General features: G+C 46.7%; 1 protein-coding gene across 1 annotated transcript in view; it reads right to left on the bottom strand.

Moving 5' to 3' along the window:
* Positions 1-1,963: 1,963 nt before the first annotated feature.
* The window catches only part of satb1b (SATB homeobox 1b), a gene marked incomplete at both ends in the record, with an annotated part of 52,539 nt that continues 32,356 nt past the window's right edge, over positions 1,964-22,146 (bottom strand). The window contains 2 exons of the mRNA XM_080006077.1: positions 1,964-2,584; positions 5,244-5,450. Coding sequence (XP_079862203.1) covers positions 1,964-2,584; positions 5,244-5,450 — 828 coding nt within the window. The remainder of the gene's footprint in view (positions 2,585-5,243; positions 5,451-22,146) is intronic.

The raw sequence follows: 22,146 nt of genomic DNA, 5'->3' as shown, positions 1-22,146 counted from the left end.
GGGGGGGGGGGGGTCCAGGGTCTGGACCGCGAGCTCTCTTCGCACAAACTTCAAAATGTATTTACAATAAACAATCAATGATCCATTTGACGTGATATTTACAGTTATTACAAATACATGTTGTGTCCAGTGATTGCAATTAAACGACTCGGGGTGACTGGGTTGGAAGTCTGGCATGGCATTACGCTGCTCGGTTGTTTTTTTTTGTTTTCGTCCAAAACAGGTCTGATTGAGTTAATGCCAGGATCCCGTGGTACAATACAAACAGTTTAATTGTGTAATTTAACAATGAATAACCACTCCTAAGGTCGAACGTTTCTGCATGAACGAAAAACCGAGGACACACTTATAAAACAGCCGTAACAAAATAACTGGTGTTCTCGTCGAAATAAACTCATAAAAAAAAAAAGAAAGACTTTTTTTTGTTTGTTTGTTTTATACAGAATATTTATACAGGAATAGATTTTGAGTTGGATTTTTAACCAAAAAGGAAGACACATCGCAGACATCGATTTTTCACACAGATTGCATATGTTTTTTCTTTCTAAGGTGTTCTATAGGTTAGTTGTTTTACCTAAGCTTATTTGCATGATAGTAGAAATTGCATACAACATTAATTGTGAAGCTTGTAGCATGAGTTGCTTGACATACAGCACTTTTTATAGGCAACCTTTAAAGCACATTTGTCCATTTAAAACGTTAAGACACTTTTTGTTTTTACTGCCCATTGAAATTACATTTATAAATAGAAAAAGATCAGTGATATTAAAAAAAAAATAAAATAAAATAAAAAAAAAGCGTTTATGTAACATAAACTTTCCAAAAAAAGTAATTACATCGGAAACACTGCATGAACTGCAAATAAATAATGGAGGACAACGAAAACGGGGTGTAATTCACATTTCTTACTGTGGCAATCCAGAAAGTTACAGTGACAAAGGTTTTTTTTTTTTGTTTTTTTTCTCCGCAAAATAATCTTAACATCGGCAGTGCCATATAGTACAAGGCATTTGTTGGCATAGTTTCTTTAAGACTGTATTTTTTACAGTTACAATATATGTCTATATATATATTTATATTTCTTCCGTAACAAATAATATGTCAAAGACTGAGCTATTCTCAGTGATACACCTGGGCCGGGTGTCTGCGTTCCAGAGTTTAGGCGACGACTAAATCACATTTCGCCGTTTTCCTTTCTTTCTCTAAAGAAGAACTAATTTGCCAGCAGGCTCCAGACTTGGTACCGCGTCCGTAAGGCCTTGTCAACCACTTGGTCCTTGATTTCATATGCATGTGTTTTATTTTAAAAACCCACTTTAACGTCACATACGTAAACACCTATCAAAGTCCTATGAAACTCCGGGGGGGGGGGGGGAGACTTTTTTTTTTTTGTAAATTTTTAAATATAATCAGTAGCTCAAAAAAGAGAGAAAACTAAATCAGTGTAAAACAACAGACATCAAGTGCAGTCAGCAAATATCCACGGCAACATACTTGGAATAAAATTTTGTGCAGATTATTTAAATGATGCATCAGTCTTTACAGTGAATAATACAACTTTTACAAAATCCAAAAAGCAATACTTAATGTATCACCGAGTATGAAATGGGGCCTTCCAGTGTGTGCCAGCGCGCCTCACGCAGCCTGTCCGTTTTGTTGATCGGTAAAGGAAACACGACTCTTCCGGTCCAGGTGCGGCGTCAATTAAAACCACCACCGTGTGCCGCTGAAGTGTGTGTGTGTGTGTGTGTGTGTGTGTGTGTGTGTGTGTGTGTGTGTGTGTGTGTGTGTGTGTGTGTGTGTGTGTGTGTGTGTGTGTGTGTGTGTGGAGGGGGGGGGGGGGGTTGGCGGTGGTGGTGGTGGTGGCGGTGGCGGGCCCGGCCAGAGCGTTACCTTCAAGCACAGTGACTCGGCGACGACTCTCGCGGTGAGTCGTTCCGACCGCGCGCTGCGGCGGGGCGTCCTACTCCTTGGCCTCCTGCTCCGACTCGGACTGGGCCTCGGCGCGGCTCAGGTGCTCCTCGATCTTGATGGAGAAGATGGTGTTGTTCGTCTGTGTGCTCTCGTCCAGATCCTTCAGCAGCTCTCCGCCCTCCCTGAAGTCCGACAGCTCCTCCTCGAAGGCCGGGCTGCTGCCGCTGCTGCTGGTGCCCATGGCAGCGCTGTTGGCGTTGGCGTTGGCGCTGTTGCTGGGCTCCTTGGGCACCTTGGGCGGGTGGCTGACGTAGAAGCGCTGGCTCTGGAAAAACTTGATGATGGTGAGCTTGGGCAGATCCAGCTGGGCCGACAGGGTGTGGATGGCCTCCTCGTCCGGGTACAGGCCCACGTCCTGGATGAAGCTCTGCAGGATGCCCAGCGCCTCCAGGGAGATCTTGCCGCCGGTGCGGGCCTTGATGCCGGCCAGGCGGCTGCCCTCGTCCTCGGTCTCGGCCGGGGAGGCGGTGGAGGGCTGGCGGGGCGGCAGCCGGGGACCGGTGGAGATCTGATGATGATGCTGCTGCAAGGGCTGCTGGGACAGCAGGGGCTGGGAGGGGTGCTGCAGAGACATGGGGGGCTGGTGCTGGTGCTGCTGCGACTGGGGCGGCTGAGCCTGCGGGGGGAACCGGAGGAGGATGTTATCAGTGGACACTTATCGGCGCCTTAATAAGGCCTTTCATTAAAATCAATTGAGTTGTGTGAAAAAAATGGGCCCAGTGTGTATTGCACCGGCGCTTCGTTGGAGGAATTTCCCATGTAATATCTCATTGAATGTAATCAGTTCTGCAGATACGACCCCCCACCAACCACCACCACCACCCACACCCTCTTTCCTTTTTTTTTTTTTTGGTGGTGTGAGGTTGTCTCTCTCACTGCAGAAGGGAAAAGCCACTGGCAAAAACACTGAAACCCACCTAGACACAAGCATAGATCCACACACACACACACACACACACACACACACACACACACACACACACACACACACACACACACACACACACACACACACACACACACACACACACACGGGGAATTCACAGGGAAACTGGCCACAGCATTCTCTCCTCCTCTGCTTATCTGGCTCCATTTAAACACTATTGGCAGCGAGAGATAAACAAAGTCCGCGGCACCGTCGCAATTCACATTGCGATGGTGCGGCTGATTTGCGGCAGCGTGAGAACGCTATCGATGGCTTTTTTTGCTTCGCCGCCGGTATCCCGTCCGCATAAACACATGACACATTAGTCCTAAAATGCCTCATTGTTTTGGTGGAGAGCCAGTGAGTGGGCAACTCATGGTCCCCATTGACCGGGCAAAATGGCCTCTCCTTTATTGTGATTTGTGAGTCAGACACTCCACAATTAGTGTTTTGCGATGGAGTTTGCAAAACAGCACTTCACAGGCAGCGCCGTCAGACAGCTGCCCCTGCACTCCCCAACACTTTCATATTGTATACTGCGCCATGACAGGGCACATCAATGTTTGTTATTATTATACAGAGAATTGTTTCTGCATGTGAAATAAGTGTGAGACGTCATTTTTATGGCATCTTCAAGACCTTGACTTTTACCGCTATTATAAAACATGGCCGTAAAAATAGAGAAATAACAAAAACAAATTCTTTCAATCGACTTTCCTGAATGCACGTAAGGTATGCAAAACACTCCGTCGTTTAAAAAAAAAAATACCCTCTCATTACCTCATTTATATCCAGTAAATGACAGCCTTTGTAAAAACACCGTCCGTTGTGTTTGTAACGAGCCAAATAAGTAATCTGAGCTGCGGAGTGAGTCAGACTTTTAATAGAAGTATGGTTTGTACTTCATTACAATGTTTTGACAGTGAGCAGAACCTCTCTGTGTGTGTGTGTGTGTGTGTAAGTGTGTGTGTGTGTGTGTGTGTAAGTGTATGTGTTTTTTTCATCCGGCTGCCAGATGTCCCTTATAAAGCGAGCGCTGCTAAAGAAGTTCAAGCTAATGGCATCTTTGAAAATAGCTTTCATAAAAAATAAATAAATAAAGAAAGAAAGAAAAAAGAAAAAGGAGAAAACTTTCTTTTTTCCCTCCACATTGGCTATTACTGTATTTATAATTAACAGAGCTCATGAAAAACTCATAAGTGTTGCTTATTACCATCACAAGATAAATGAGTAAAGCAAATTTAGATCGCAAGAAATGGGGCAAATATAATCTGAAACCAGGGTGGCGCTTAATTTATTGTAGCTTTATGGAATTGGGAGGAAAATCGCTTAAATTTGTGCTATTTATACACAACCGTATTTCCTCAAATATAAACACCGGACCTCTAATAAATTCCAAGGGGTGTGGTCTACACGCGCTGTACCCAAACAAAGCAAATAAAAACAGTGTGTTTTTTTATTGTAGATGTATTTCATTTACTCCATTTCCTACTGCTGCTTAACAGATCGCAGATCGCCTTTTGGGGAAAATGCCTCGCTCCGAGCGCTGCATGCAGGAAGCGGTGCGTTCAAGACAAACGCGGGAAACTGTAATTCCTCAACGTCGGCTACCACCACAGGTGCGACTTTTAGGGTAGCTACCGGCTCTCTCTTTTTTCACCTCACATGTGCTTGCATGGCACGGCACCCAGACGGAAGTTTTATATCAAATTCATACCAAAATATGATCAAATATACTTATTAAACAGAGGGAATTACATATAAAAGCCTGCCTCTAATATAAGCCTGCTTCCAATAAATGCCTGTACCCTCTGCGGTCGAGGTAAATACAAGCCCTGGTCACTATTTGAGGAAATACGGTATTTATGCATGTGTGTTTTTAATCCTCACCTGATGCAGGTCAGCTGACATGAACATCAGAGTTGGGGTCTGTGGACACAGACAGCACAGTTGATATCTTGTGTGCACGTGTGAGAGTGCACGTGTGAGCGTGCATGTGTGAGTGTGCACGTCACGAATATCCAGCGTCTGTAGACATATTCTCTTATGTATGTGTATGTTCGTTAACAGCCCGGGAAAAGTTTAGTTTCGTAGTTTAGTTGTTTTTTCAAAGTTGGTCATCAGTTTAACCTATATATAGGTTTGACAATTTAAAAGCTATTGCTTAAAGATGACCCAAAGACTCAAAGAGAGATTTTTTTTAACATTTTTTTCAGTGTTTGAAAATCAATCGATCCGTCGGGGTGACGGAGGCCACCGCTCCATCGCTGCATCCGTCACCTGGCGGGCGACGTGAATGCAGGCACAATGAAGCGGTTGTGGGTGCGCGCGCCGCCCCGCTCACCTGCAGCGGGTCGGTGGAGACGTGGATCATGTGCGGCGGGCGCTCGGCGTGGTGCTGCTGCCCGGCGCTGCTCTCCTGCTCGTAGATGGCGTCGCGCTCGCCCTGCGTCAGGCTCAGGAAGCGGCGGATCATCGACAGGTTCTCCCAGAGGGTGCGGTTCTCCGGCGACGGGTCCTCCTTCCAGCGGAGCAGCTCACACAGCCAGCCCTGCGGGGGGAGTGGTGGAAGAAAAAGGGAGTCAGCGAGATAAGATAAGACATAACACTTTATTGATCTAAAAATCTAATAATTCTGGGCTTACAGCAGAAGAAGTTAAAAAAATTAAATAAAAATAAAAATAAATAAAGTGTAATAAAAAAATAAATATTAAATATGTACCCATCTGTAAACAGATGTTAACTAGTGAGTCGGCAGTTATGCTAATCTAAACAAATAGTAGAAAGCATCGGTGTAGTTCAATAATATGAATGATAGCACTGTTAATATGCTGCAATAGTAAATATGTGTATAGCCATATTGTGTAAATATATCCAAATATCTAAATTGGGAAATATGCTGCTATAGCAAATGTGTAGCCATATTGTATGAATATTGAGATAGTCATATATATAATTGTTTATTTTTAACAATTATGTGGCATAATGATATTAACAGCAATCCTGATAATAGCAACAATATAATAATAATAATAATAATAAAATAATGATAATAATAACAATAACAAATGATAACAACAATAATAATGACTGCAACGATAAATAGACCAGAAAACTGACGCGCTTTCTGTCTTCCACACAATCTCAACTCAACGTCTGACATAGGGATTTATTTTTACCACAATATAAGTATGAAAAGGAATAAGGACATGTTTGCGGCTGAGTTTATAATGCATGGTGTATTTTACAGTGATTGAGCTGAAAACAGATAAATGAGCAGGTTGGAGGTTATGACTTTAAAAAAAAAATTGAGATAAAAAAACAAACATTGTTTGGTAAAGGCTGCACCTGGGCTGCATTATGACAGAATCCAAGGTCACGGTGGGTTAGCCTTAAGTTTAGCAGCAGGTGAAATAATATTGAGTTTTTCTGGATAATTTAATAAAGCGAAAATCGCAAGCACGTGAAATGCTCCACCCCTGAGAGACAGGAAGTGGATCCTGTTTTTTAGACGCTCCAGCAGAGGGCCATGAAAGATAGAGTTGCGGAATGATAGGGGAACACACACACACAAATTTTGTTTCACTATTACTATATTTACTACTATCTGTCATGCTGTGGATGCTTTTTATGCATATTTTTGCAATTTCCTGCTTTTACACTTTTTAATGTGAACACAGATATTTATTGTGTCTTGTATTGTGCTTTATTTTTAATTGCATATTTTTAGTTTTACTGTTGTTGCCTATTTTGCTCTGATGTGTGCTGCTGAAACACCACAATTTCCATCCAAGGTTTGAATAATGAAATATCTATCCATCCATCTATCCATCCATCTATCCATCTATCTATCTAAAAGCACACATTCAAGAATGGTCAAAAATACGGGCAAAAAAAAATACCAGAGAGATGGATGGATGGATTAGCCCGTGCGGCTCCTCTCAGAGTCCGGATGCAGATCAGCCGGGCTCAGTGGCTCTGTTGTCCCAGGCTGTTTTTGTGTGTATGTGTGACACTGTGCTGGGCTGCGGTCGGAGGTTTTGATGTGGGGATGTGGAACATTCTGGGTTAAGGTGCCTTTGAAGGGGTCTGGTACGGCTTTTTACAGTGGCTGTGAAACTGTGTTTGAGCCAGGATACATCTAATAGACCAGGGGCTCTCAACGTGGGGTCCGGGGACCACCAGGAGGTCCGTCAAAGAGGTTCCGGGGGTGTCCCGAGGAAAATGATCAATCCTTCACTTCCACAGTAATTTCATTTACCAAGATGTCAGCACCGTTAAAGAACGACTGTTCTGATCCTAGTCTCACTGTTATATCCATCCCTAACTGGAGTAGAGACACTAAATCAAAGATAATAATTTTAAAAAATCCTCTCAAATTGGGCTGCCAGAGACAAAAAATCAGATGGAATCGAGGCTCCCAGATTTGGAAAAGGTTGAGAATCACTGTGATAGACTGAAGATGGCATTTCTACACAGTTATTCTTATAGTGAGAGAGAGAGACAGAGAGAGTATTTGTGTCTTTTCTATGCATGCGTGTATACCCATGTATGTAAATATGTATGAGTGTGTGCATGTGTGTGTGTGTGTGTGTGTGTGTGTGTGTGTGTGTGCATGTGTGTGTGGGGCCACTCGTTGAGCCGGGAGTCTGTCCTGGCACGTGACAGAGCCTGCTGTAATCTCCCGGCCAGTGAGCGGCAGCACCTTTCTTTTCCACGGGATTACACCGCACTGCTGGTCACACACACAGGCGCACACACACACACACACACACACACACACACACACACACACACAGAGGCCAGAGCCACGCTGCCACGCACTGCATGCAAGAGATAACTCAGCAGTTTGGTTTGTCCCCCAACTCCTCCCACCAAACCCATCGAGCCCGGGAGGGGTTTCAGACAAGCCAGGAGGGGGAGAGGGCGAGCGAGCGGGAGAGAGAGAGAGCGAGAGAGCAAGAGAGAGAGAGAGAGAGAGAGAGAGAGACAGAGCGAGGGAGAGAGAAAAAGGGGGGTGCAGGGGGAGGTTTAGAAGGGGCCGTAAAGCCTGCGTGCCCACCTTGTTCCTTTGCCACATTTATTGTTGCGTTTTTAATTTGCATGCAGAGGGATTTGGAAGCCGCTCCAGTTGGGCTGTCTGTAGTTCCAGCTGATTCGGTATTGTGGGAGAACACCCCACACACACACACACACACACACACACACACACTCGCGAACGCGGACACACACACACACACACACACACACAGGCGAATTCACACACGCACATCATCTTGCCGGAGCCAAAGAAGCGGCGCCCGGGCCCGACGACAGAGTAATCCAACTCAAACACTCCCCAAAGCAGCGGGATTAAGCCCAAAGTAGGAGAAGCCGGTCAAATAAAGGAGCAACGTGAACTCCATCCCAACGCCGCCAACAACGCCCACTTTATTAGCTCCTTCCCGGACCGGACGCTCCTCTCGCTCGCCCCCTCTCCCGTCGGACGCCGTCGCTTCGCCTTCCCGCCGCCCGGCATCTAAGGAACGGGGAGCGGCTCAGACGCGCCGGAGCGGGGAATAACAAATAAATAAATATAGGATGTTAAAGCGGAGGCCGCGACGCTCGGCGTCCGAGGCTGCTGGAGGATTTCGGGGAAACCGTTTGTTTGTGCTTGTCTAATTGCATTGCTTCCACCGGCCTGAGAGAGAGAGCGAGCGAGAGAGAGAGAGAGAGAGAGAGAGAGGGGGGCCTCATTCAGCCTTGGATGGTATCATCCTGCCATTTATTTCATTTGAGAGTTCTTCCCCTGCATTGCAGGCTGACAAGAGACGCTCTTATGTTGTTATTTTGATAATAGTCATAATATTTTCGTACTTTATCAGTGAATCGCAGCGGCTTTGTCCCCCCCCCGATGAACCCTAAGTGATTCTTAGATAATAATCCAACGGCCGAGGTCGCTGATCAATCCGCTGCGAAGGAGATCAATGAGCACACTCCGCGGGAAAACAGAGGTTTTATTTGGGCAATCGCTTCGGGCCGAGCCCAAAGAGTCGCTGAAGCGCGGGGGGGGGGGGGTCTTTGAGTAGCAAAGACAGGTGTTGGAAACTGGTTCATCGAAGCATTAACCAAGCGAGAGCCGCGGGATTACGGCCCTACACCTGCGCCGCGTTGCTCCACCTTTTTTTTCTACCGCTCCGAGGGAATTGGCCCAATTCGGACGAGGGTAGATCAGCCGGGTTGGGGGGGGGTCAAAGGTTACCAATGAAAGGGTAACGGAGCGTCCGCCCGGCGCTGAGGCGGCCCTTTTGTCTGCTGCTCGTATAAATAGCAACAGATCATTCCCATAAAAAATATTTTGCTGCCCAACACAATGGCTGAATTCATGCCGAAGATTCAGACAGCTATGACAGTATGCTGTGTGGTATGCCGTGTGTGCCCGCGCGCACGTTTTTGCATGTGTGTGTGTGTGTGTGTGCGTGTGTGTGTGTGTGTGTGGGCAGTCACAAGCTGCAAATGAGAGCAAAGGTGGACTGTCATGAGAACAGGGGTGTATGCATTTACTGCACACGCACGCACACACGCACGCACGCACGCAAACACACACACACACACACACACACACACACACACACACACACACACACACACACACACACACACACACACACACACACACACACAGTTAGAAATGTAGTTGAGCAAAAGGTAAAAATGTTTGGTTCAAAATGGAGTAAAAGTGTGGAAACAGAACATACTTAAGGAAGAACTTGAAAAATGTACTTGTACTTGTAGTGCGGTACCAAAGTACTTTTATTTGCTACTTTCCACAGCTGAGACACAGACACAACACACACACACACACGCACACACACACACACACACACACACACACACAAACAGGCCCATCCACCCAAACACAACCAACATCCATCTCCACCCCCACCACGACGAATTGCATTAATAAACCAGTGGAGAGACAGAGAGAGAGAGAGAGAGAGAGAGAGAGAAGAGGAGGCCCATTCAGACGTGGGCACAGTTGGACTGTCACAAGGAAGGGCCAACACCTTCCCCCTAATCTCATTTCCTCGTTATCGGTCCCATCAGACTGACATCAGCCGCCGCTGGATAAATAAATAAACCCGGGCTGCAGATGTCCATCAGCCGGGCCGCTCAGGTCACAGCCGCCCGCTCCTCATCAGATTAGGACATGATCAAATGTAATGCTGAATTTTCCACGCCAGAAACAACAGTGTGTGAGGGAGACGGTGCGGGTCTATTACCGACTGTACTGGACTGAGATTTTTTTAGCTCGGATTCTTGAGAAGAGGGAAATGCTGAGCAGTAAAAATAAATAAAGGAATAAATAAATAAATAAATACATACATAAATAAATAATAATAATAAATATTTTACAAAAACATATATATATATATATATATATATATATAAATATATATATATATATATAGGGAGAGACAAATTTCAGAAAAATTATGAAAAACATTTTTTTCCCCCTTTTGGAAAAAACTAAATTGGATTGAAAAATTGGATTGGCCGCCATTGTTGTGGCTGGCACGTGGTGGATAGGAGCGCGTCAGAGGCGGATGGACAAGCCCCTCCTGTCTCTGATCTGCAGAGCGATAGAGAGATACTGTCGAGAGATAGATAGAGGGGAGAGAGGGAGAGAGAGAGAGGGAGAGAGGGGGAGAGGAAATAAAACTAGGGAGAACACAATGTAATATTGTCTTTGTGCCTCTGTGAGCCTGGCTGAGGCCCAGCCGCTGGCAGGCGATGCAGATACATACAGACAATAGCGTGCTACGTGCAAACCTATTCCTGACTGGCCGAGCAGCCGACCGCAGCGTGAGGAGTGACGTGTTCAGCTTCCTAAATATATAATATATAATAATATAATAGTAATACATAACATGTGAAGGGAGATGTCGGGGCTGGTGGCTGTGCAGGGACAGATTCTGAGCATTTGTGCATTTAAAAGGACAACTCACCTTAACACCCACCAAAATTAATAGTAGGGCATTGGGATCCCACAGGACACATTTGGTGTTCTCATAATTCAAAAATGCTATTTTAAAATATTTTCAAATCTTTTATTTGCATAATGCCTGATTTACTCCCATGATTCAAAAATGTTATAATGCATTTTTAAATCTACAAAAACCCAACTAATCCTGTTTTAAAGGTTTTTCTAGATGGCTCTTTTAACCACCTGTACAGTATCTACGTGTGTGTCTGTGTGTGTGTGTGTGTGAGCGTGTGTGTGTGTGTGTCTTCAAATGCAAAATAAAACAAGACTGAGAGCCTATTTAAATGGTGTTTTGGATGCAGGAAAGAATCAGGGGGATGAGCGAAATGGGTTCAACAGCCTTATTTGACCTTTGCAACAGCGCAGGGAGGTCATAAGAAGTGCACATACGATGCTGCTGAGAAATGGTTCCAAAAATAAATCTTGCAAGCTCACACAGAGGAAACCAAGCAGACTGAAAGCAGAGAACCGAGAGTTTAAGTATTGTTCAAGGGAACTAGCAGTTGAGGGAAGGTCTAAGATCTTTACCTGATTCACTGCAGGGGTTTGAAGCAGAGATCTACTGTGGGCCTGAGGGCTTCATAGTGGAGGTCTATCTAATGGAGGTCTATATAACAGGGCCTATATAATGGGGGTCTATGTAATGGAGGTCTATATAGTGGAGGTCTATCTAATGGAGGTCTGTCTAATGGAGGTTTATATAGTGGAAGTATATCTAATGGCAGCCACACGGGTCTAGGTGTTGGGGCCCAGGATCGGGTGGCTGTACGCCTGTTGCTCGTCAAATTCATCAAAGAGCAACAGGTAAAACCCCCATCCCCACACAAAGGAGAGGGGCCCTTGTCTTTCCATCTGCTCTGGGCTTGTTCCACCCTGCCTACCCGCTGTAATAAACTGGCGTGTTTCTACTCCATCACCTGTGTCTCTGTGTCTGAGGGCACCGAAAACGCCACTCGGGTGGCATGTGGCAGGCGAAACTACCACTGGAGGTCTATATGGGGGAGGTCAATATAATGGTGGTCTATATATTTGAGGTCTATACTTAAATACTGAATACTGAAATGTATCAGAAGCTAAACCGAGTGCACTCGAGCTTTTCGTTTCACTGGTGGATTTTGTATTAATTGAAATCTTGAAAAAAAACTGCTTCTGTAGCATCGTGAACTGATTGAAGTTACTCGCAAAAAGAACCACATCAAGAAAAAAAAGAAATTAAAAAAAAAACAATAAATGCGCTTTAGGGAAACATATAATTTCTGTTTGTATTGGAGGCTGCTCGCCATGTGGCGATCACAGCCCGGAATTCATAGTTTAGCCACCTTTTTATTTACCACGACAACGCTGTTAATAACCTCGCCATCTGATTCCAATTCACAGAGTGCGCGGGCGGGGCCTGAGCATCCATAAGTAGCCATCACACAGAACAGATGGATGAAACAGAATTTTCTTGAAAATGACAGAAAAGCCCCAAGGAGTGCTGGATCTGCGACCGTGGAAAGGGATGATGAAATTTCTGGTCCTCCAAAGTACAAAATGTGCGCTCTGTTGTGCTTTGAAGAGCTGCTGAGGATTAAATACTGCATCATCTGAGTCATCTCCACCCCAAGATTAAAACAAATTATATATATTTTCATTAAATCAACTTGATGTGAGTCTAACGTCTTGTCAGAACGGATGTGTTTCAACCAAATGCCAGACTGTATCGCTACCCTCCCTCTGCGAGGCAGTCTGAGGCTCGAGTTTCAGCAGAGCAAAAAAAAAAAAAAAAAAAAAAAAAAGAAATCGTAAATGGGCGTGTAACTTGGAGAAGTTTGAGCCAAATCCTGAAGGTTTTTTCTTTTTCCAAAGCGAGGTCACAACCCCGCGTGCGGTGAGAGATCCTAGGTCCTCTCGCTCACTGGACCAAAACCGTCTGAACTGGTTTCATGTGCCACAGCGCGTCACGGCTGCCGGGCTCGTCGGAAAGGGTGCATGGAATTTTCGCCCGACTAAAGATTTGATCCGCAGATCCACGGAACTGGGAGGAATGAACAGAGATGAATGTCGGGGCTTTTTAAAACAGCGCTCGTAGCACGTCTGCGCTGCTTTTTTCGGTTCGCCTTTTCCTTTCCCAAAAAGCCCCTGCGATGCGATTGAGGTTGCGCACGTATTAAAACCTTGAGGAGGCGCTGTCCACTAGAGTGCTGCCCTGCAGAGGTCGTGGGGGTGGAGTGCCTGGCTGAAGAGCACGAGGAACCGGGTGCTTAAAAGTGTTTCTCCTTCATATATTGATCCCGATTCAAGTCGGCGAAATTTCCATTTCGGGTGAAATTATTAAAGAGGATAATTCCAACACAATTGAATATTTGATTCCCCAATAAGAATTTATGACATTTAAAGCTTAAGATCATACGTTATTTTGAGGTTTGCTATTGTGTGTACAGGATCATTTTCTGCCGGACGATCTAAGCATTGATTGTGTTACTGAAAATACATTTAAAAGCATGGAATTAAAAACCGTTTTCTTAACTGAACTACAATACTGACGTATTGTCAAGCGCTTGATTTATAGACACATTTTCCGGTTTTTTTTCAACTGCTTTAAAACTGTGTCATAATGCCGTAATGCCTTTTAGCTGTAGCTTATCTCGCCATCGCGCCGATCTGTGGTATTATGGTGTCGGCGCAGGGACGCTTCATGTTTTCCTCTCGGTTAAATTCTCTTTTGGGAACAGAATATAAGGGATCAGGTTCTCTGCCGCAGATTCAGCGAGGAGCGCCGAAGCGTCGAGGAACAAAGTTGGATTCGAGAGAAAATAAAACACTGACAAAAGCACCTACATGAGAGTCTGATTCCATCAATTACAAGCGGCTGATTGAGATTTAATTCAAAGCCGGGGTTTAATTGCTAATATCAGAGCCCAATTAAGGTGATAAATCATGACTGATCTTATTGAATTAGGGATTGAAATAACGGAGATCCAGTAAATTGCCTATATCAGCTAAATAAGCGTTCTTAATTGGACTTAGGAGTTTGCTCAGAGATATAAATAAAATCATTTAATCGTGTTTTCTTTTGAGGAGGAACTTTTAAGGCGATGTCACGGCAAAAAAAACAAAACAAAAAAAAACGATAAATAAATGGAAACAAGAAAAACAGTCTGAATGTATCTTCATATATATTTTTGAGTAAATTATTGAATTTATGAATTGATTGTCTGATTGGAAGTTATAATGTATGTTTTATTCACCTTATTCAGTTTGTGTTATGTCTAACTATAATGTCATGTATATATTTGTAACTATGTGTAATTAAGTAATTAAGTATGTAACTATGTATAACAGTTAACCATCTACAACTATGTCACAATGCGTAACTGTGTATAACTACATAACAATGTATAACATTTAACAATGTTGTTATGTAACTACGTATAACTAATATGTAACTATGTATAACTAATATGTAACCAGGAGACATTGCAACATGGGGGGTGAAGGGAGAAGAGGAGGAGAGGAGTCAGTGAATGAGTACAGGAAGCAAAAAAGAGGAAAATGAGCGAGTGAAAAATGATGAGGTTAGAGTCAATCCTCTACAGTGAAGTGAATCAGTGAGGAGAGAGAGAGGGGGAGAGAGAGAGAGAGGGAGGGCAAATAACAGTAGCAAACCAGAGTGCACATGGGCACCAGCGTGAGCACTTGAATAGGTCCTAATATCTCCCAATGCAATTCCCTCTGTCTCTGTTTCTCTCTCACACACACACACACACACACACACACACACACACACACACGCACATGCACCCGCACGCGCGCACACACACACACACACACACACACACACACACACACACACACACACACACACACACACACACACACACACACACACTGCATCTGCCGGGGCTAGTGGCTGTAGTTAAATTGAAATATTTCCCGGCGTGTGTCAGAAGCATGCAGAATGGTAATTATGACAGATCTGATTAGGCGGGCCGAGTCGGGCGGCTTCGGGCTGCAGGTGCGACCTTGTGCATTCCTGCGTGTGTAAATAAAATTAATTACAAGCGTGGGGTGGGGCGGGGGATCTGCGCGTGACATCAGCGCATGCATGCGCGGGTGGGTGGGTGAGTGAGTGGGTGGGTGGGGGGGGCGTGGGCTCCCACGGGGGGCACCCTAATGGAATATTTTCCCCGAGTCTAATAATACAGTTGGTATTGACTTGAGGTAATTAGGGGGATCATTAAAGCGCTTTTCCCGGCGTATTTGCCTGCCTGATCAGATTAGCGAGAATGGGCCTCAGAACAGGCCCTGTGTGGTCTGTCAGGGAGAGAGGAGAGACAGTGGCGGAGGGCTAAGAGGAAACCAGCAGCATGCCGGGGCCGGCCAGGAGAGAGGTGTGGCATGCCAACGTGAAGCCGAACAACATGTTTACCGCCACTTGCAAGCATGCCTAGTATGCCCAGAATGCCCGGTATGCCACATGGACACTACTACAGGCACGACTGGCGATCACATTTTTCCCCCCGCCCCGTGAAGACGCCACACACAATTCCTCCATCAATGTTATTTCAATCCCAAATCCCAACGCGGTCTCGACGGAGAGGGGAATAAAATGGCGGACGGTCCGGCCGCGTCTGTCGCCGCATCCGCGTTCTGAGCGGCACTAGCAGTGACTGCCATCCGTCTCCATGCGCTCGTAACGTCAAATTTCCGAATTAACCGTCTCGTGTTGGTAATTTGGGCCCATAGCCACCCCGCTATATGGAGCGCATGTGAAATATACGCTGTAACAGTGATGACTACCGATTTAGCGAGCGAAGCGGGCGGGCTCCGGGTACTGAATGGCAGGCAGGGGGAAGGGAGAGAGAACGACAGTCACAGAGACGGAAGGAGGGAGTTTCGCAAGTGGCGACAGATGGGGCGAGAGGTGGCGTGCGAGGCGTAAGTGAGAGAAATGGCAGGAGAGGGAGAGCGTGCTCTGGGCATGCTCCGTGAGACCGGCCCCAGCCGCCCCCGCCCAGCCCCAGCCCCCCCATCCCTCCCGCGAAGAAAGAAGGAAGGTTCAGTGAAACAGGATGCCACCGGGAAAGGGAGGAGAAAGAGAGGGGTAGAGGGGAGGCTGCTGGTGGGAATTCCACTGTCCATTAAACAATAAGAGAAAGGCTCATTTCAGAGGAGGGGGGGGAGGACTCGCCGTTTGCAAGATAATTCATACGCTAAATTAATTATTCAGACATCTGGGTCTCCAGTTCAAGAAATTGTGTCTTTAATAATACAGAGGATCTGGCCTTGCCTGTTTCCCATGGCAACCTAATAACCAAGCAGGCATGGAAGATAAATAAATAAATCAATTAATAAACAGTCATGGCCTTTTATGTCCCCGGGGGTAATAACATGCTGGCTCCGATCTGTCTCGTTCGAGCGAGCGAGCGATAGGGAGAGAGCGGCGCTCCGAGTCCGCAAACAAACAATGGAAATAGCATGACGGCCGCCCTTCCATATGCGAGGGGGGGGAGAGGAAATAAGGAGAAGGTGGGTCGAAAAAATCCCGACGCGCCTCCGCGCTCCTGCAAAAACCCCACACGAGGGGGACCGAAACTCCCCTGCGGCCGACTAAAAAAAGAACCGTTGTTTAAATCCATATGTTACGGCTCTCCAAGCGTCGGGGACGCTGGGGCGCTACGCCGCGGACGCCGCCGCCATGCGCAATGTTTCGGTCGCGACGCACAACAATCAATGTAAACTTTGTCAAATCCAATTTCCGAGAGCGTGACTTTTGACCCGCTGACCTCGAGCGACTGCCGAGGAGCGTCTGAGCAGCAGCAGCCTGCAGGGGGAAAAAATGCCCAAATTGTCGGCCATCTGTTTGTCAAGATAAGGGGCCATTGTATTGATATATCGTCCCAATATATATTGGGGATCATCTTTTTCAGTACTGAATATATTATATTGCTATAGCCACTCTGTTACACAGAATTTATAAATATATATGCATACTCCCACTATTTCCCACTTTCGTTAGAATGTGGATTGCTGATATAATTGTATTGTTTATTTATTGCTGTTATTCATATCGTCCATTGTTTGTTTTTTTTAATATGCGGTGGCGCAACACTGGGGGGGTGTTGCGCCACCCCTCCGGGGTTGAATAGTTGTTGCGGTGCAGCTATAGGTGTATCTGTTAGTTACATCCAAAGCACGGACATTCCTGCAAGCCTGCTCGTCATATTTTCCATCCACACCCCTGCTCCTCCACCCTCCAAAGCCTCCATCCTCTACCTCTCCTGAGTCAGACCGGCGAGGCGCTCCGTGACTCCCCCCCCCCCTCGGGGAGCGCCGTGCCAGGCGGGCGCAGGGTGACAGATGGCATGCAACCCCCTCCTCTCTCCCCTTTACCCACCCACCCACGCTCGCCTCCCCTACTGCATCAGCGCACCCCCCCCCCCACCACCAACCCCCACCCCCCACCCAAATCCCCCCCCCTCCCCCCCCAACCCGACACTGCCCGCCCCCCCCGGTGGCGCTGCGGCGGACCAGATCAGTGCCATTCTGTCTCATTAGAGCCTTGCTAATTAGCGTAGCCTCTTCCAGGGGGAGGGCGAGCGGGATCGACAGCGAGAGAGAGAGAGAGAGAGGGAGAGAGGGAGAGGTAGAGAGACACAGAGGGGGCGACGGCGATGGCTGCTGTGGTCACCGAGGAGTCGGGAGGGCTTTGAGCCCTGCGGCGCGGCACCGCTCCCGGAGAGCTTGTTTCGCGACAGCAGGGACTGTGATGCCATCAGTCGCTAGATTTTCTCTCTCAGGAAGTGTCGGGGGTTCCTGTCGCTCATGAATGGGGAAACTAGAGCCGCACGCAGCCTCCAGAGGCATTCGTGTGGCTGCCAAATACAGCGACCGCCGAATACAGTGACCGCCCATTCGGAGGAACGCGCAGCATCACGCCACGTCAAAGCGACACGGCGTCTTTGATTTTTGTTTTATTTTAGCCCAGAATGTCAAACTTGGTGCTGTCGCTGAGAGGGCTCTCCTGATTGGACCTGCCAAGTGTCGAGGTCCGACGCCACTGCGACGTGGACGCGTGGTGGATTAGATATTGCAACAGGAAATCGCAATTTCCTCGGTGCATATCTCAGACATTTGTGACCCGATCCCTCAGCTTTTTTTTTTTTTTGGTAACTTTGTTCAGGCATGTCCACGGAGCATGCAAAACAATGTTTATTTGTTATTTCGGTTCATTCTCGGGACGTTCAAATATTTTCTCAAATTTCCAAGGTGCGATATCTATCCAGCGGAAATGACACCTACATACCAAGCCTCAAATGGGGCAGCAGGGCCAAGGTTTTCATGTGTGACTGCTTATCATAGTGTCCACCGTGGCCGAATTAAACCGGGTTTTATAGATTCAAATTTATGGGGGTTTACTATGACGGTGCCAAACTTGAAAAAAACAGAACAAAAAAAAACATAAAAGAACCAAAAAAACAAAACAAAACAACATTTGCCAATCATGGCCTGAGATATAGCCGGTTAATGACGATATCAAGACTGGGCTTCCGGCGAGGCTCCAGCCTTCCCTCCTTCGACCTCTAATGGTCGCTGTTTCTGGGCGCCTGATGAAGACAGTCGCCTTCTCTGTTGTCTGTCGTACCCTGCAGTTAAATGGAGACGCGACTTTGTGGAGCATTCCAGCAGTTTATCAGACAGGGATAAATTGTGAATAATGAATCAGACTTCCATTCTGTATTAGTACATCAATGGTTCCGTGTGGACTAGCTGACAAATATATATATATATATATATATATATACACACACGTGTCCAGGTTTGAACTGCATGGCGTCCATTAATCTGATAAAGTAAAATGATGGAAGTAAGATTCACAACTCTGTGCTCGCCGTTCTGAATGTGACAGTAAAACCGGTGATTGAAATACATTGAATGTGAGAGGGAGAGAGAGAGGCTGGCAGAGGCCTGCCATAGTTATGAGCCCTGAGAGGCCACAGACTGGCAGGATGCCAACATCCAAACCCCCATCACCACACACACACACACACACACACACACACACACACACACACACACAGACACACACACACACACACACACACACACACACACACACACACACACACACACACACACACACACACACACACACACACAAACCCCTGCTTACCATTATTCTCTCCAGGGTCCCGCGGTTCCTCCCAGCCTTTCTTCAAACCCACGTCCACATCTTCACCCTCCCTCGTTCCTCGCCAGATCTCCACCCCCCTCCCCCCACCTCCCCCTGTCGTCTGTCTCTCACTGGGCGAACAAGGCAAAACCCACTCGCAAACGAATGCTCAACACACGCCCATGAAGACGCATGGCCCTACGGTGCAAATACACAGACACGGTTCCAAGCATACATGTGTGCAATCACACACACACGCACAAGTGCACAATCACACACACACACACACACACACACACACACACACACACACACACACACACACACACACACACACACACACACACACACACACACACACACACACACACACACACACACACACACACGTACACATTCGAGCAGTACAAAGCCTCCAGCAGCACCGCCATCCCCGCCACCTGCCCGGTGCCTGCGTGACGCTACGCAGAATTCCTGAGCCTTGCTGGCTGACATTGGAGGATGCGGCACGCCAGCCTGACACGCATGTGCCAGGCTTGAGCTATGGGGTCTCTCATAGCTCCCACCCTGCCAGGGTTGTTTCCCCTCTACCCCGCACGGGCCCCCTGCCAGCCCCCAGAGCCACCCGCCCCGAGGCCCATCCCCCATCACCGTCTCCGACCATCCCAAACCCCGGCTCTGGCAGGCTCAGCTGGGCTGTTCGCTGGCACTGCTTTCATTGCAGTGCCACAGTGTTACACCCAAACGGGTGACCTTTCGGATTGTGTGAAGCTTGTTTTCCCGTGTATCTTAAACACAATGACGTCAATGGCTTCCATCTCCTCATCTAAAGATGAAAGATGGAAGTCATTGACGCTGTGCTGTGGTTCCAGCCGCCACATTCTTCTTGGGTCTCGGTAATTGGGCCCAGAACAGGTGTGGCTTCTCAAACCCCACCACAGACATACTTTACTTTAATGAAAATGCCATGTGTTACATTTGACAGGACTTGAAAATGGTTACCTGCTGGTTTATGTAAAACAACATTGCATGTATCTCAATACAATTCGTTCATACAGAGAGAAATCCAGGCAATCGTAAAAAAGGGTTTGTTTTTACTTTAGTTGTTGCCCTCCTCGAAAAGCAGAATCACACAATTTGGCAGGTTACAAATTTGTCCTCGACGGCCTAACACCGTAGCACGGCAATGAAACTGGAGCCAGTAAATATCAAACTTAAGCAATGAAACCGACATTTAAAAAAAATTAAAAAAAACTCCTCGAATCTGCAAAGTCAGACTGCCGCGGCATCACGTTGCTTTGCGCGGAATGTGGAGTGAGTTTTTTGCACCGAGCTGAGCCAAACAGATTGTGAATTTGTCCCCCATCACTTGCGCTGAACTCCCGATGGGGAGTCTGGAGCGCCCAGAATGGAGAACGGGCTGAGCTGCTGCGTAAATGAAACCTAGCAAACTATTACAGGAAGGGCGGGTATAAACAGGATACGGTTCCAAATATCTGAACCCTTCCTTTAAATGTACATGTGGACAGTGCAGTGGGTGTTTTTTTTGGGGGGGGGGGGGGCAACTGTACCGCTCTGCCAATGGGATGGGGAAACACTGAACGACGGCCCGCACACCAACTCCACTAGGAATAGTGAAAATCAAAATCGGGCCTTGTTATCATGGCTTCCTGGTTGAGCCGGTATGGGGGACCGGGCGAGGAGGTGCCGGTGGCACGGGGTACAGCGTAAATTATGTGTGTGTGTGTGTGTGTGTGTGTGTGTGTGCGCACGTGTGTGTGTGTGTACGTTGGGGCTGGGTGGGGGGGCAGCAGCTGCCCGGGGAGCACCCATTACGAGATGGAGCCAGAGATAAGTGCTCTCCCAGGCCCCCTTTCACAGGCGTAATTAGCACGCTTCTTATCTGCTGTTCAATTCAGATTCACACCCATCCGCCATGAATGGAGTAGAGGGGAGAAAAGGAGGGGCTGGGGGGGGGGGGGGTGAGGGATGGAGAGAGAGAGAGAGAGAGATATGTTGGAGCAGTAGGAACCTGTTTTCCAGAAAAGCGATCATTTGGGATGAGGAACATTTGTGAGTTAACACAGCTACCCGCCGCCCCCCACCCCGTCTCCCGCTCTGTCTGTCTCTCTCTCGCTCTCTCTCTCTCTCCCTCCCCATCCTTCCAAGGAGTCTTTGAACTCCTGAACAAAAACAGTGGTTTGTGCATCAAACTGCAATTTGGTCAAACAAAGCAATCTGGGGGTGTAATCATCATAATCAGCAAGAAAAAAAAAAAAAAAAAAAAAAAAAGAATGAAAAAAGAAAAAACAGAGCCGGTGCAGATATTTCTTGATAATTTCGCCCTTGGTGATCCGCCTTCCTACCATCGAGAACGATTGTGGAAATCTTTCCAGCCGCCTATCTGACAGGCGCAAAGACGAGGAGGAGTAGGAGGAGGACACCTTTAATAATAACGCTTTGCTTCGCATTTTCTTTAATTGCTTTTAATAAAGAGTTAAAAGGGAATGGCGTGTGTTTGCTTTTCCCCCCTTCCCGTTTCTAACACACACATACACTTACACACACACACACACACAGTACATACTGTACAAGGTTTAGAGCCATCAAGAAACACCTTTAAAAACAATATTAGTAGTGATTATGTTGATTTTAAAAAAACAATATAAATACTCTTATTATGAGTAAATAAAAAACTGCAAATCAGAGGACATTGGGATGACGAGGACACCAAATGTCCTTGTAATCCCAATGTCCTATTAATGCCCGTTGTCCTTTTAAACCATACAGTATATGCACACACACACACACACACACACACACACACACACACACACACACACACACACACACACACACACACACACACACACACACACAGCCTGTATTGTCTGCGGGACAGCAGAGGCCCCTCCGTCAGGCTGAGGGAGCCATTCAGAGCGTGGCTAATATAAACAGGTTTGTTTTGTGTTGAAACAGTGTCGGCTGCTCCGCTCCGACCCACAAGAAAGGAGACATATGTCATCACAGTGATAAATCACAGATTCATAATGTATCTTGGACGGT

Source organism: Zeus faber (genome assembly GCF_960531495.2).
Source record: "Zeus faber genome assembly, chromosome: 8".
In the NCBI taxonomy this organism is placed as follows: Eukaryota; Metazoa; Chordata; class Actinopteri; order Zeiformes; family Zeidae; genus Zeus; species Zeus faber.
Note: the sequence above shows the minus strand (reverse complement) of the source record. Positions and strands in the feature narration are given on the sequence as shown.